This window comes from Poromitra crassiceps (genome assembly GCF_964638095.1).
Source record: "Poromitra crassiceps genome assembly, chromosome: 19".
NCBI classification, from domain to species: Eukaryota; Metazoa; Chordata; class Actinopteri; order Beryciformes; family Melamphaidae; genus Poromitra; species Poromitra crassiceps.
The window spans coordinates 527,501-544,060 of record NC_139646.1 but is presented as its reverse complement, the minus strand read 5'-3'; the positions used below and the strand labels follow the sequence as shown (position 1 = coordinate 544,060).

At 43.8% G+C, this 16,560-nt stretch overlaps 3 protein-coding genes across 4 annotated transcripts in view; 1 reads left to right on the top strand and 2 right to left on the bottom strand.

Annotated features, from left to right (window-relative positions):
• Positions 1–2,170, bottom strand: part of pdcd11 (programmed cell death 11) — a 33,559-nt gene extending 31,389 nt beyond the window's left edge. The window contains exons 1-4 of the mRNA XM_083655549.1: positions 2,093–2,170; positions 1,600–1,722; positions 1,054–1,194; positions 32–196 (exon numbers count right to left, since the gene is read on the bottom strand). Coding sequence (XP_083511675.1) covers positions 32–196; positions 1,054–1,194; positions 1,600–1,701 — 408 coding nt within the window. The 5' untranslated portion in view covers positions 1,702–1,722; positions 2,093–2,170. The remainder of the gene's footprint in view (positions 1–31; positions 197–1,053; positions 1,195–1,599; positions 1,723–2,092) is intronic.
• Positions 2,171–2,747: 577 nt separating this feature from the next.
• Positions 2,748–5,021, top strand: atp5md (ATP synthase membrane subunit k). Its single transcript, XM_083656303.1, has 4 exons — positions 2,748–2,825; positions 4,427–4,528; positions 4,632–4,722; positions 4,897–5,021. Exons 2-3 carry the CDS (start codon positions 4,445–4,447, stop codon positions 4,716–4,718), a joined length of 171 nt encoding a protein of 56 aa, XP_083512429.1. The 5' UTR covers positions 2,748–2,825; positions 4,427–4,444; the 3' UTR covers positions 4,719–4,722; positions 4,897–5,021.
• Positions 5,022–5,166: 145 nt separating this feature from the next.
• On the bottom strand, positions 5,167–13,189 carry taf5 (TAF5 RNA polymerase II, TATA box binding protein (TBP)-associated factor; the record flags this gene model as incomplete). Of its 2 annotated transcripts, none has more annotated exons than XM_083656302.1 (11): positions 5,167–5,479; positions 6,180–6,357; positions 6,741–6,918; positions 7,086–7,250; positions 7,612–7,741; positions 9,122–9,242; positions 9,662–9,797; positions 11,435–11,598; positions 11,782–12,097; positions 12,234–12,465; positions 12,778–13,189. In XM_083656302.1, 11 exons carry the CDS (start codon positions 13,187–13,189, stop codon positions 5,265–5,267), a joined length of 2,247 nt encoding a protein of 748 aa, XP_083512428.1. In that variant the 3' UTR covers positions 5,167–5,264. The 2 variants fall into 2 exon arrangements, 1 of the variants encoding a protein (XP_083512428.1); XR_014553559.1 differs by having other exon boundaries at positions 5,340–5,479; positions 6,180–6,305.
• Positions 13,190–16,560: the final 3,371 nt, after the last annotated feature.

Below are 16,560 nucleotides of genomic sequence, written 5' to 3'. Positions count from 1 at the left end.
GTCTCATCAGCATCAAATACCATAGGCCTACCTCCGTGTCATCAGCATCCAGTTGCTCACTGAGCAGCTTGGTGTAAGAGTCGGCGATGTTCCTGATGCTGAGGAAGCCTTGCAGGCCACAGGGGAGGCTGACCGTCACCTCAAAGTCTGTGACCTCCTTCACACAGCCCAGCATCAGCATGCCCTCCTTCAAACTCTGGAAGGAAGAAGAAACGCACATAAATCAATAGTCATGTTTCCATCAACGTAGCTTGATGCACATTTTGAAGTATCGCATTAGAAAAGGTTGATGGAAATGGCAAATTTCGAGGCGGGTGAGGGGTGGGAACTGGGAAGGGAACTTCCTCAATTCTGCAAAAAAAAGTTGTTATGCTCACTTGCGGTGGTTTTTGCCTTTTTTTGAAAAACAGTTGATGTGCAAAATGGGAGATAGAAACACCTTTTTCAAATGAGTTCTGATGGAGCAAAGACTGTTCGGCTGGACCCTGTGTCCTGTCTGTTGCGATGTGTTGACTGTGGAACCGACAAATGGTCTGATAATCCTGCAGCAGATCAAATGTTGTTCTGGATGCCAAAGGGTTGCACCCAAAGGCTCTCTGTGCCTAAAATGCCTTTTGCATGGTGACTCCCAGAACTGGTTTGTGCATATTGTTTCCAAGATATATGGTGAGTGTCACATAATGGGCATTTCTCCTGTGATTATTGGCTGTAATATTTACTCATCGCCGCCAGAAATACATAAATACGGCCACCATCAGATTACATGACATAATCATTAGTACTTCTCCTATGCAATAATGCAAGTAACAATTATATATGTGTTTTAATAGAAAAGCCTAACCAGGGACAGGGATCACAAATTAGCCTTGGCTAAAAAATAAGCAACACATTGGTATCATGTTATTGTAACCTGTTACAATGTTGTCTTGCATTGTCCGTCAAATTAATAATAATAATTAAAAAAAAGTTCTCTATTTCTCTCCATATGATCTTGTCTCACCCCTCCCACACACAACATACTTATTTGCTTAACAGCTGTTAATGGACACATACCTTCATATGTAGAATTTCCACACATTTAGCTGCTGCATTGAGTGTCAGAGCATATTCTTTTTCTTTGCCGGTCTTTTGCTTCTTGGATTTCTTGATGTCATCTTTGGTCTTTCTTTTCTTATGTTCTGTTTGTTCATTTGCCTGAGGAAGAAATTTCAGCATATTATTGTTCATTTAAATAACTATAAAATATACATTTGACTCAAACCGTGTGTAGATAGACTGATACTAGATAGATACTAAACTAGTGCTATGTCCAAATGATAAGAGGTGAGCTCTAGAATAGATCATTATGCAAGAAAATGGATATGAGGGAAGCAGGAGAACAGCTTAAAGTGAAATTAGAATAAACTTCTGGGCTACTACCTTGAGGTAAATTTAAAAGGAAGACAAATAAGTTAGACCTACATTAACAGGAATTATTGTCTCTCTTCATGCAACTTGAACCCAACTCAATACATTCCGTTTCACATCCGTGACATATTAGACAATATCAAGCCTGTGGCCAAAAGTCTGGTATGGAAAGAGAGCAGATTTGATCTGTACCTGGAACAGGTTGTCCACCTCTGTCCGCTGAACCACTACTTTGCTCTCAACGGCCTTCTTGCCTGTCCCTCCTCTGGGGAAGTCCTCCTCCATTGATGTCATGTTTGGGAATGTATCAAATGTCTGAACAAATGAACTACTGTGTTAGCGTTAGTGAACACATCATTTGAACCCCCTGAAATGCATGTGCAACTGAACTGAACACGTGAACAGCTAGTTAGACAGATGTAACGAAGTCGGTTGGCTTTGTGACCCTGACCAAGACGTAACGTTATATTATTAACTGCAATCTTGCCACAACATTAATAGAAAGCATGCCAGCGATAACGTTAGCTAACGTTGACATGATAACAGCAGGGCAATTCAAGCTATGGAACGGAACAAGGTTAGCAAGTAGATAAATGGTAAACAAAACAGATAGACACAAACCATGTGTTATGAGTATCAAAGTCTGCACACAAGATTCAACACCAATATACAGTATATATCTTACAGTGAGTAAATCTCCGGTTTCCAGGTATCTAACCCCACGTGTGTTGATCACAAGCACGCCATGTTTCTAGACCGGAAGACACACTTCTTCTTCTTCTTTGCGTTTTTTGGCAGATTGCACCGCCACCTTCTTCTTCTTCTTCTTCTTCATCTTGGCGGTTGGCAAATATACTGCCACCTGCTGTACCGCAGTATGCAATACAGGATCACATTTTTCTTACATCAGTCTATGAAAGAAATTAAATAAAAGAAAGAAAAGAAAAGAAAAAAAACTAAATTATATTAAACAACCCTGTAACTTTTAAGAATTCAATTACCCCTCTCTGTGTAATCCGGAAGACACACTCACATGGGCGTTTCATTTTTTCATTTTCGTGTTTCCCCCTGTTTGTCCTGTATTATGTGTGAATGTGCTGCCATGTGTCTGTTCATGCTTGTTGACATTAAGGATGATTGCCTTGTAAATGCAAAGACTAAATAAATTGTATAAAAAAAAACAAAAAAAACATGGGGGTTTCATAGGTTGTCCAATCGGAGTAAACTCTGGGTGATTGACGCTTTGGTAAGCCATTCAGTGATCTCTTTTCCTGAAAAGGTCGATCCTGACTTTGAGTGACATTACATTGAGCCAATGAGCTGTGTAGGACTAGGAGGGATTTCCTGGTAAATTTAGCATTGCGGCCTCTGTTGAAGGGCATTTCTCTGTCTGTTCACATAAGGGTCGTGTGTTAAAGGTAAGAGAACGTATTCAGGAATAAATTGGCAAAATAGTTATTAATTTGGATTTCAATAATGCCGAGCATTACCCACATTTTCTGTAAAAAGCCTCCTGAAAATGTACTGCGTAACTTGGCCACACAATTATCTAGCTAGCTATTTGTAGCTAGCAAGCTAACTTAGCAAGCTAATCAAACTTGCTGGAGAGTGTGCCGCTGTCACTGGTAGCTGAATGCATCACTGCTAGCTTAGCTAACGTTACTTTAGTTTAGGTGAGGCGATGATACACTGATAAAAGTCAACCTGAATGATATGCCTGCTTGTGCACTTGTCAACCAGTACACTGTTGAAGTGAGGTATGGTTAATATTTCGCTGAAAATGTCATGTTGGGAAATGTCAGAGGACAGCTTGTCCTTTTAGCCTCAGTGTTCAACGAGTGAAATCGGCGAATTCAGAGGCTAGCCTGTCCTCAGCTTTTTGGCAGATTCCTTATTAATCGTGCAATAATTAGCGTTAACAACTCATTCATTCTATAGTAGGATTGCACTGTTTAAACTTGTATGATCGTTATAACAACCGCATAGCTACATTTCTCACTAACGTTATGAGAGGCTCTTTAACGTTAATGCTTTCACTAACAATCAATCAATCAATCTTTATTAGCAGACACAAGGTCCAATAAAAACACACAGTAAAAAAAACAACAACACAACATCAAACAATTAACATCAGCACATCAGAAAATACTACAATAAGAGCCTGTACCAATGAGCCCAAGTGCTGGACTGATACTTAATTGCACTAAGACTGGGCTGAGTCAGAAGCAAGATTATGATATTCTGAGAAACATTCAGACGACAAATAAACTTATAGGTCAGGTTTCTCAGTAGGGCATGAAAGGTATTGAGTTTTGACCCCTACACCACAAAACATTTCACTGGCGCTACAACACCTTGGCCTCCCAAGCAGTATTCTCATACAGTCATTGTAGGCCACCTGCAGTTTCTGAATGCTAGCCTGCTTAAACTTGACCCACAAGGGGGCAGTATAAAGCGATGTACAATAGGCTTTGAACAGGGTTATCTTAATCTCTTCAGAGCAGAAATAAAACTTCTTTCTCAGCATATTTGCTTGTGCATACAACATACGTCGCTGTCTATACATGTCATCGTCATCACTCATTTGATCATTAATGATGTGGCCCAGATATTTAGTACTGCTACACACATCCAGCACATGTCCTGACAGATAAAATGATGGGAAGGACAGATCCCTATCATCTCTTGTCCTGAAGATCATAATGACACTCTTTTTAGCATTGTACTTTACATCAAACTGTACACCATGGTCAGAACAAATATTTAGCAGCTGTTGGAAACCAGCACTGCTTGGCGACAGTATGGCCAGGTCGTCAGCATACATAAAGTGATTAATGACAGTGTTACCAAGCACACATCCAGTTCTACAGCTACTGAGCTGCACAGAAAGGTCATTCATATAATATATATATCCCTGACTAATGTTACTTGAGTTTCCTGGAGTGCTCCCATTCTCACCCTGACATAACACACTCGCTCAGTTATGAACTGCTCATTCACCTCACTCCTCTTGCTTTAGGACCATTTACAATCCATCATGGGAGGACATGACGCCGGAGGCCACCAGTTCACTGGGATTGCCAAGTACTTCAATTCATACACAATCACAGGAAGGAGGAATGTGAGTAGGCAATAGATGTGCTGATGTATTGTGTTCAACTCATTCATCTTGATAATGTACCCTGAATCTAACTGTCATACTATTACGTGTTCCTTGTTTCCAGTGCGTTTTGGCCACATACGCCACTATACTAGCCATTGGCCTCTTCTTTAAACTGAAGCCCAAGAAACAGGCTATTACGGAAAAGTGATCATGTAAGTATTTTTATCCCATCTTTATACAAATTCCAAACAATTACACTTGTACAATATTATTTGCTGCAGCTAATGGGGATCCCAGCAAAAATAAACAATTATTAGTGCATGTTGTGCACATTTGTTCTTGAATTTTGGAAGACTTACTAAAAGGCCCTTTTTGTCTCCTGACAGGTGTCCATTTTGACCACCATTTATATAGCTGGGAGTGGCAGCTTGGCTTGCTTGTAGCAAAATGTGACCATTTGTTTTGCGTTCAAATGTACAATAAAGATCTATGTCCAAATAATATAAAACGTGCTTTTATTTACAGCATACACCAGTATAAAAACTATGATACAGAAATGTCTGCCATGCATGTCGAGCAAAGCTGTGCTCATGGCAGTGATTTTTTTTCTTAAACTAGGTCTATAAATCTTAAACTAGGTCTACAATCAGAAATGGCACTCTTCAGGCAAGGGGATGTCTGCAATAGGTCTTTGATTTGGAGGCTGGATCTTTCAGAGAAAACCATGGGTAAACCAGATCATTTAGGAGTGTCCTTATGGATTATAGGCTCCGGCGGCCAGCAGCAGGTTCCTCCGAGTGAAGTGAAGGTGTACCACGGGTGTGGATTTGCTCATGTAGGTGCCTAGCAGAAGCTCCTGGGAGTTTTCTGGTAGATGGATGTGCCCAGTAGTTGCTGTGAAGTCGTCCGTCTCCAAATCATCAAATGCTTTCGATGCATCCCACAGACGAACAGTATTGTCCATGGAGCCTAGAAAAACACAAGATGTTTGAATAATGTGTGATGGTTGACTAGGTGGGAACAGGAATTGGTTGCTCCAGCTACTGTATAAATCAGTCACAGCAACTCCACTAAATCTGTTTAAAGCTGCATTCAGCAATGTTTTTGTGTTCAAATAAGTGTTAAATGGCTCTATATTCTGACGGCAATCACTGAAATAGAGTGTTTGGTCAGTGACTTGAAACCCCCAACCCCCTACTGTCCTCTCCTGTAGTCCTGCAGGCTGGGCGGACATATCTCCGCCACCGTAACTTGTAGAGACTCGCGGATGGCAGCATTGGATTCGGGGTGAAAAAAATACATATAGTCCTTTATAGGGATCGCGATTGGACCGCCCTCTGCGAGTCTCTACGAGTTACGGTTGCGGAGATACGTCCGCCCAGCCTGCAGGACTACAGGAGAGAGATAGAGGACAGTGGGGGGTTGGGGGTTTCAAGTCACTGACCAAACACTCTATTTCAGTGATTGCTGTCAGAATATAGAGCCATGTAACACTTATTTGAACACAAAAACATCGCTGAATGCAGCTTTAACAAATGCATTTAAATCATATGCAGCAATTTCAGTGCTGTGGGTATGAACTTGTCAAAATGCATCCAGTTAAAAACACTTAAGAAGTTAACAGCTTCAAGTAATTTATATAGTTAGAGACAGTGTAGATCCCACCCACCAGAGGCAAGGATCTCCCCATCCCTGCTGAACTTGAGGGAATAGATGGTGTCTGTGTGGCCTTTCAGCTCTCCGATCATCAGACCATGACCGATGTCCCACAGAAGAACTCTGCCATCCGTGGCTCCTGATGCCAAGAATTTGCCATTGGGAGAGAAAGCCAGGGCGTGGATAGGACCCTAGCAGAGAGAGAGAGTTCAAAGACTGCTTCAGATTATGTCTCTCTGCAGCACAAGTCTGCTAAATGTGCAATAGGATGAGCTGTGGAATCTTGCACATCTTCAGTTGTGATCATGTGGGTGTAGATTTAATGTTTCCAATCATTTCATAGCATCAATCAATAATTAATGGAATTCAAATTGCACCAAGCAAATGTTGGTGTAAATGCATTATGCAGCTGCTGGTATAGTAGTATGAGAAATGTAAAAAAAAAAAAAAAAAAAAAATCCATATCGCCACTTTACACCCCATACTGTAAGATGCTTAATGACATGTTACAGGGAGGAGCCATGGAATGGATTGACTGCTGAAATGTGGAAATAGCTGTGGCAAGTTGTCTGACCTTGTGACCAGTGAAGATGCGGACACAGTTCCCAGTTAGGACGTCCCAGAGGCGGATGGTGCGGTCAGACGAGCCTGTGGCCACATAATTGGAGTTGGGGTGGAAGCGGGTGCAAGTGATGTCAGCCAGGTGACCAGCGAACATCCGTAGAGGCTGGTAGTGATCAGTTGCCCACAGACTGATTGAGAAAGCAGAATGAAAGTCTCATGAAAACAGAGCAACTGTATAATCCACGTTCTCCTCTGGTATAGTGGTGCACTAGTTACTTCATCTATACTTGACACAAAGACCAAGACTAAAAGTCTTGTTTGACATAACAATAAAATGACGTCTGCAGTTTCTTACCGGGCAACTCGGTCATGTCCCCCAGAAATAAAGTAGTATCCATGGGGGGAAAACTGTGTGTCCCACACTGGGTAGTTGTGGCCTTTGTAGCCCACAAGACAAGAATAGGTTTGAAGACTCCACAGCCTGACTGTACCATCTTCAGAACTTGATAACAGGTAGTTTCTGAAAAGCGAAAGAGAACTAGTTATAACTCATGCATATTTACATACAGGTGGATGTGTGTATTTGTGGGGTGTGGGGTGGGGTGGGGGGGGGGCTTTCTGGATGTCATGGTGGCAGGTTGCCCTGGGTTCAGCCTTGTGTGGCAGAAAAAAGAAACACTCATTAAACTAACTATATTGTAATGTTAGGATCGTGGTCATATATTAAGAAAAAAAATTGCTCAGGCTGAAACAATTATGCAGCACAATCACAATGACGACAGTAAGGAGAACTTCACTACTTATTCAAATTCTACAAAGTTATGGGATTTATGCAACACCAGGTGTGATCAACCGGTTGGAAAGGAGCAGAGGCGGTCTACCTGTCTGGGCTGAAGCTGATGCCGTACACTGGGCCACTGTGTCCGTAGAGGATCTTAGACTCACTGGCTGTCTTCTCATCCATGATCCGCTCCAGCACATCGTCAGACTCTTTGTCGATCAGACTCAAGTCTTGAGCGAGAGGAGGAGGAAAGATGGGAAAGGGGGGTCAAATAAAGAGGACACTTTCAGGGTATGTTTGTGGGAAATTATTCTCCAATGATGTGAACAAAAGACACCTCCATCACATGACACACCTTTGCATAACAGTGAGGTTGTGGCTGTCACACTCATTCATTCATCATCAGTGGTCGACATTAGGGATGCACCGATTGAGATTTTGTTGGCCGATTCCGATTTCCGATTTTTGAATAGTCTGACTTGCCGATACCGATTTTTGCCGATTCCGATTTTTTTTCTAAGAACAATAATTGGCAGGTTATTTTTTTACTTTTTAACTTTGCTTTAATAGAAAATTAACATTCATGTCACATTTCTTATCATTTGCATGAGGTAGGACGATCTCACTCAAAAACATCTCAAAATAAAAGTGTTCCAGGTTACTGGACAGAGCTTTTCTTTTTTGTGTAAATACAATGAATATAAAACAATTAATTCCAGTATATCCCACAGCTATCATGCATTTACTTTTCCAAAAGAAAAAAGGTGCAACAGAACAGGGGCTTCAGATGGAAAGTAGCCTATGGCTAAATCTGTTACAAAGCATCTCTTCCCCTATGGGGTTTAATGTTTTTTTGTATAGGCCTATGTCCCTGCCAAATAAACTAATAAAATAAACTAAATAAACGTCAAAATGTTATCCATGGACAAGGAGTTTATAGCCTATAGCTCTGGAGCCCAGAGACCTTCGAAGCCATGCCCACTCTACAGTTGTGGATTTGGCTGTTATTGAGTAGCCTAGATGAGGAAATGAGTTTGAGTTGACTCAGTTTGAATATCGTAGTTTACACACAGAGCGCGTTTTTTTATTATCCGCCATTCGAAAAAAAATCATCTCTCACAGAAGACCTTGCACACTGGTCCGATGCGTTTTATTATTATGTTCGTCGTTCTATTCGCAATACGAAACAAAAGTCCTCTCCTGGCTGTACACGTTAGGGTTACAACGTGACTGACAGATAGCAGCAGCAGCAGGCAGCGGTGATGTGGAGGCTGGTCGGGGAAGAGGGGACGGTGAGGTGAAGCGAGCCGCTCAGACTGGTGTGTACTGTGGACTCCAACCTACCCAGCCCCTCCGCGGCTCCACACCGACGAAGACATGCTGTGGCATGTGTGTACTGTGTAGTGTCAGCTTTTGCTTTGGCTGCAACTCATCCACTCTGTTTCGCTGCTTTTGGGTTCACGCACGTCACTTGAAAATCGGCTCACAGAATCGGCATTTTAGAGTGACCGGCGCAGATCACCGATCGAGGCCGATCACGTGAAAATCGGCCATTTCCGGTCACGTGCCGATCGATCGGTGCATCCCTAGTCGACATCGTGTTACCGTACCTGCTGCAGACTTAACCTTGCGGAGCTTTTTGGGCGTGACGCTCCACACCCGTACTGTGGAGTCGGCAAATCCCCCTGCAATCAGGCTGGAGTCGTCTGTGAAGTCCACTGCTGTCAGACCCTGCAAGGGAAAGGTGAAAATCACTGAAAGTCTGGTCCCCAATATAGCCATCTTGTGAAAAACTATTTTCACACTCAATCAAGTATCACTCAGTCAGCAGTACTTTTATGTTAGAATGTTGAAATTCACTAGTGGTAAGTTTGCAGGCACCAGTGCAGCAATAGTGTAAAAAGGTGCCATCTACAATGGTTTATGATGGTATATAAGTTCAACTTATATGGCAGAATTATTTTTTATTTTTATTTTCTGTTCTGGCTTCTTCTTTTTTTTAGCTCAATTTATGTAGCTAAATTGATCAGTGTAGCTGTGTGTGTTTGGGGGGGGGGGGGTATTAGTCAGCATCAGTCGTTGTCACTTATCCATAAGTGACATGGGTGAGTGTTCAACATGCACTGAACGATGGCGCTCCAAGCTTTTACCTGATATGCATTAAGAAAAGAGTAGAAGCAGATGGAGGGAAGATTTTCTCGGCCCAGGCGGATCTTCTTCGTGGCCTCCTTCAGGTACATGATCTTGTCCAACTTGTCTGAATCCTTCAGTTCTGGAAGCGGTATCCTGAACAACAGGGCACAAAGATGCCATCAGTCACTGGCTAGGCATGTTTTTAAAGCTCTCTTCAATTAAGGGTGTATTCACACCTCTGGGTCGTTTGCTTTGTTTCCGATTCAGGGGCTTAATTGATACAATTGTTGCATTTGTGCCTTGGTTCGTTTGTGTTCACACAGCCACAAATCAAACCGTCCAAATAGTATTGCCAAGCCTCCTGGATTGGCCAGGAGACACTCCGGTAGGCTAATAGCCTCCCGGGATGGAAAAAATAATTCCCAGAGATTTTATATGATTATGCATTTTGTTAGACCTACATTGTAGGCTAGGTCGGGCGTGTGCCGCGAGGACAGAGAAAGAGAAAGGCAGGGATCGGGAGAGAGAGAGAGTGGAGAGAGGGAGAACGTTATTTATTTATTTATTTAGGCTATCGGGAATTTGGAGATAGAAGATCAAAGACCCTCGCAACTTCTGCTATTACCATCACGGAGACTTCAGAGGATTACGCATATGAAAACCTGTCCTGTCAGCAATAAAATATTAATAAATAATTTAATAATAGCCTACTGACATTTCGAGGAAGACATACAATCAGTCTGATTGGACCGGACAGTCTTATCACAAAGAAGGCTTGCTCTGATTACCACGACTTGTTTTCATTTATTTAATGGAGACCAGATAAGTTGATCGAATTCAAACTGCTGATATAATGATGCAAAAATCCCCCAAAGTTTATCCATGCAAACGCTAGTTTCACAAGTCGCCAAAACAGGATCTGAAGAACAATGAAGATGTTTTTATACAATAAAAATACTCGTTCTTCAGGCCATTACGCACAGCGCAGCTGACTACGGCAGCTGGTTTATCAAAAAATGCGCACTGTTTCCTGCAGTTGTGTCGGATCGAGGTCGGATCACGTTCTCACCACAAACGAACCGCACCAGAGTTCGTTTGGAAGCGGGCCGAGACCACCCTTTCTTGGCGATCTCGGTCCGCTTGTTTTGTCCCGCATCCGAGTGCGATTACTGTGTTCACACTCCCCCAAACGAACCGCACCAAGGGGGAAAATGCTCTCTGTTTCGGAACAACTGCTCCAAACGAGATAGGTGTGAATACACCCTGAGGCTGATTCACAATTTTCTGATAAGTTACAAGCAAATAATTGAAAAGACTAGTCTCACATTAACATCAGCACATGTAGATGCGTAATATAAAAATCTGAATGGTGGGGATGAGCCACTAGAGGACACTATTGATATCATTTCATTTTTAAAGACTTTCTCACTGACTTGTCAAGTATGTGGATAAGTCATGTCAAATTAAATGCTTTCAATGACAGTATGAATGAAGTCAAGAAATCATTGAAGCAGCAGTGCCCAGTTGCATGTAGCAATATTCTCAAGTACAAAACTACTAGTCTCCCACAACAAAATGCAGCAAGTTGTGCTTGCAATACAAAATGGATAAGAATCCAATGGACACAAGTTATGGGGAAATGCACTAGAGTTCTCCACTAAATTCCACTGAATCAAACTGTTCTGGCCTTGTAAACTCGGCTGACAGAGATTAAAATGTGAAGAAAATCGATATGGACCAGCAAGAGAGTGCAAGCCGACCTAGATACTGTTGTGTGGAAAAACCCCTACCTGGTCTGTGAAGGTGCGTTTGGATCCTGCTTCTTGCTCTTGGAGCCCATACTGTCCTTCTTGGGTTTCTTCTTCTTAGGTTTACCCTCCTCGTTCTCCGCCTCCTCGTCCTCATCGTCAAGAGGAACCTCGATCTCCGGTTCCTTCAGCAGCCCATAGAAAACCTACACCAGATAGACAGTTAGAATGACAACGAAACCATCTTACATAACATCTATAATACATGATAGACTTAGCTTAGTACTGAATTATCGAGCCAAGATTCCTGATTATAACAAGTTATGAATACAAAAAAAAGCGTGCAGAGCCAGAGACACATGGCATACTGTATATCCCACACAACCAACCTTAGCCTTATTGGCCTCTCGCTTGCCATCGCCAGCCAGACTCCCAGACATGGCATCGATCTGGGACTTGCTGCGTGGCATGCCATCAAAGATGTCAATGTAGAGGTGCTCCTGGATAATGTTCCAGATCTGGTTGTTCTGACGCTCCTGCAGGTGCCTCTTCAGAAGCTGGTACGAGTCTCGGGAGATGCGCAGGACAAACTTGCTGGTGCGGAAGTCCAGCAGGCTCTCGTTGCCCCTCATGTGCTCCCTCTTGGACAGGCCTGACAGGATGCGGAGGTCGTCCTCATAGTAGCACTCCTGGTCCCCGGTGAATCTGAGGTGGAGAGGGAGAAAAGGCAGGGTTAGATTTAATACTGTCAATTTCAAAGGTCTCCATTACAAATACATTCTGTATTTAGCAGGACTTCCAACAAGCACTAACACACTGAGAGGACACAATGGAAACTCACTTTTCAAAGAACGCCTTAGCCACATTTTCGTGGTTGTTGTAGACCAGCTCCAGGTACATGTGGACAAAGAGTGGGTAGAAGACCTGTGACAGCTCGGCTCTGTGGCAGTCCAGAACCGTCTCTATGAACCTCTTCAGGCCGTTGTAGTAAACGTGGTACAGAGCCGGGTCCCCCTGCTGGCTGTAGGCTGACAGCACCACGTTCACGTCTGGTTGATCCTCTGCGAGTACTGCTGGAAGAGTAAACAGAGCCCATGCAACATTAGTGAAAGTAACACATCAGAAGACAACAAACGCATATCATAATAGCTTTCTGACATAACGTTAGCTGATAAAACTTGATCAGTGGATGAGAGACGAGGTCGAGCTCAAGAGTTTGGAGTCTCTAACTTGTGCTGTCTAAGAGACAGCCTGTCTTGCTCACTTAGTTTGTTGCAAAGAACACAACAATCCGTAAACCTAGTGTTTCTGCTGTAAGTCTAAACACAAAAACACATTTCTAGCTAATGATATAAGGTTAGTTCTAGCCGGAGACTGCACGGAACCTTTGGGGGTCGTCCCCGGAGCTGCGCTGGCCGGACAAGCGGAGGATGAGACGGACACCCGGCTGAGCAGAGAGTCGGCATTCCCCCCAACACCACCCGAACTTGCCCCGGACGAGTCGAGCTTCTTTGGGTCGTCTGTTTCCTCCGATAAGCACGCTTCTCGACGCAGAATTTCGACGGACTCTGTTAATTTGTTCTTCTTGAGGAATTGCAAGACTGCAAGTAGCGTTTGTTGGTCTTCCGCCGCTCCTGCCGCAGGTTTGTTATTTCCACCCGAAGAAGTAGTCCCAGGGGACGCATTATGTAATCTCCCGTCGTTTGCATTATTATTTCCACAGCCGTCGCTTGATGGTTCTGTTTTTATATCTTTTACTTCCTCCGTATCAATCAGACCACCTTGTACGGCCGCCATTTTCAAAATGAAATGCGCATGTGCGGGGTATACAAAAAAATACACCAACGGCGCAAGATCAGATCATCTGATTGGTCCTTACTGATGCAGAGTCATCGAATCCCTAGTCTGAGCACCTTCCACCCCGCTTTTTGTCATGGGGCGTAAACCACGGAACCAGAATGAACACCGGAAGGCAGTGCGCCAAAAAACATCTGTGTTGCTGTTAGCTTGATGTCTCTTCCCTCGATTAATTGTCTGATGCAAAGCTTCTGTATTGGCTTAAAAGATGTGAGATTGTGAATCCGCAATGTTTCTAAAAGAACTTCGGTACGTCCATCTTTTGTTTTGTTGTTTGCCGTTCTGATACTTGGGTCAAATTGTCAAGTTAACGTGAAAGTTGACGAGCTAGAAACGCTGCCATCCGGTCTAGGGCGGGCTCTAGGCCGGAACCAGTAGGGTGACAAAATCAATTGTGGGCGGGAGCCAGGCTCTTTCTCGCCGAGAAGAGCCTGGTGACGCGAGGTTATCGAATCCCAGTCGGTGCTGAGTCGATGTAGCGCAGGGCTGGATTCGATTTTTTTTAGAGGACTAGTGGTGCAGTACCCGTTTACCAGTGCTGCCACTAAGGTAGGAAATGTTGAATTATCGTACCTGAGGGTCAAAATTATCGTTTTTGGAGGGAAATTATCGTACGCGAGCAGTGGCTTCTTCTTCTACTTCCATCATCATCAGTACATAAATGGGAGCTAGGGCTCATCTGTGTGTTTGTTTCTCGGTCCCACTGTGATGTCATAAATGCCACTGTGACATCATCAGTGATGTCATAAATCTAACATCATCAGTGATGCTGGTCTTAAAAAAAAAAAAAAAAAAAAACACGATTTCAGACGGACAAGCCCGTCTTTATTGTCACACGATACACACATCAACACATGCACGGAGGGCCACAAACACACACATGCTGACGGTGGCCGGTGAAATTTGTCCTCTGCATTTAACCCATCCTGGCTTTGTCCTTTCCTCCGGGGGGCAGGCCAGGAGCAGTGGTCGCTTTCTCGTACAGCGCCCGGGGACCGACTTCGGATGTTGTCGTCACTGGTCGGATGACGATGACGATCTGATCTTCTGCATGTTTTTAGTGGGGGGGTTATATACGGAGGAACCCCCCTGGGGGAGCACGGGGAGAACATGCAAACTCCACACAGACAGAAAGGCCCTTACGACGAGATACCCCACCTGGGCAGTAGGCACTGAAGATATGGGGGGAACACAACCACACCGCCCGCAGTGTCCCAGGCGAGAATCGAACTCAGGACTTTCTGACTGCGAGGCGACAGCTCTACCACTGAGCCACCGTGCCCCCTTATTGGCCACACAGCAGCTGAACTGCGGGCAAGGCTGCGCAGCGGCTGAGCTGCGAATGCGAGCTGCAGGGCCAGCTCGGCAGGCGATATATGTAAGGGATAATGTATATTGAGGCGGTGATTACGGGGGAAATAATGACCGACAGGTGGATTGAGCCCGACGCGCCAGCGGAGGGCTTAATCGTTCACCTGAAGGTCATTATTTCCCAGTAATCACCGCCTCAATATACATTATCCCGCTTAGAACACGGCCTACAACTAAATCATTCAATAATCTGACAAAAATAATTATTCAAATAGATTTTTTAATAGCGTTTTCAACGACAAAGCGGTTTCATTCGTAATTGGCACACAAGACACCACAGCTGCAACTGGTTGGCCTAATTAGTAGTGTCTTGCTGACAAAAAGCTCTTATCAACTGATTAATCCAGGTGTGGCAGAGCAGCGGTCGGTTGTCGAGAAATAATGACCGGTGAATATTGTTGATTGACCAATCAGAATCGAGTATTCAAGAGAGCCGTGTTCTAAAATCACTTATATAGCCTCAGCCAGGAAGGATTTATGACATCACTGATTACATCAAATTGCTCGAGTGACATCACTGATGACATCACAATTGCTCAAGTGACTGTTGACACCACAATTCAATTTATGACATCACTGATGATGTCACAAACAGACACAGCCCGCAGCCCACTTAGGCAATTTTAATGATGATGACGATGATGATAAATGTAATAATTTTTTAAATCACAACACAACATTCAACTTTCCATTTTAAATTAGGTGCTTTTTACTTTTAAAATAAAAAAACAGATGATAGATGATAAAATTAGTAAAATAGATGATAGAAAAGGGGGTGATTGACAGATCGCCTGGTCAGTGATAGCGCAGCTTGCCGATCACGGACCAATAGCAGGCAGAGCTGCGGCTCTGGGAAACCCCCATCTCACGTGAGCTGTGCAAGGACTCAACCCATTCCCCCCCACTCTGCTGACGACAAATCAAGATGGTGACGCCCAACACTTAACTCCGAACGGGAGACCAAAATCAATGAGATAGCTAAGCTCTGTCTATATTTTTTAGGTCAGTGCTCAAGATAAACCACCCCTACACTCAGTCGGGTTCCCAGCAGTGCACCCCCCAAATTTGAAGTCAATTGGACGAACGGTTCTCAAGATAACCGGCTTTTTGTGTTGCCAGTAGGTGGCGCTATGACTGTGGGTATGTCCAAATTGCACGAAATTTGGCACCACACTCCGGCGGGTTCCCAGCAGCGCACTCCCCAAGTTTGAAGTTGATCGAATGAACGGTTCTCGAGATAAACCACTTTTTGTGTTACCAGTAGGTGGCGCTATGAGTTGCACGAAATTCGGCACTGCACTCCGTCAAGTCCCCCTAAGCACACTCCCCGACAAACGGTTTTCGAGATATGTGAACTAAAGGACAGAGATACAGACAGACAGACAGTCACGGAATTAATAGTTAAGACGTATATTTTGATGTTCACAAAATCATTATCTGATCTGCGTGTGTGTGTGTGCCTCATACACGGGTTGAGAAAATAAAGGAAATATCACAGCAAAATAATAATATGAAAAGTTCATTGAAGTATACGGTAACTAAATCACAATCACAAAGGAAGCTTCACAGATTACTTTAATGCCAAAATAGCAGTAGACAGATTTAAGTCCTACAATCAATAACCACTTTATATGAGCCTTAGAGTACGATTAAGAGTGGGTTATCAAAAGTCCCCCTCTCCACCCTCTTTTCAGCTGTGGTGCGCGGACATGATCTCTGTTACACGGATGGAGAGACTCAGGTATCTGAGGACCAACTCACTTGAGAGATTTCTAACCATTTGGGACCCGCTTGTGGCCTACCTTGACGAGGTTAGGGGCGATGGGTGACTCGCCCGGCTGGCCTACCTTGACGAGGTTAGGGGCGATGGGTGACTCGCCCGCTTGTGGCCTACCTTGACGAGGTTAGGGGCGATGGGTGACTCGCCCGCTTGTGGCCTA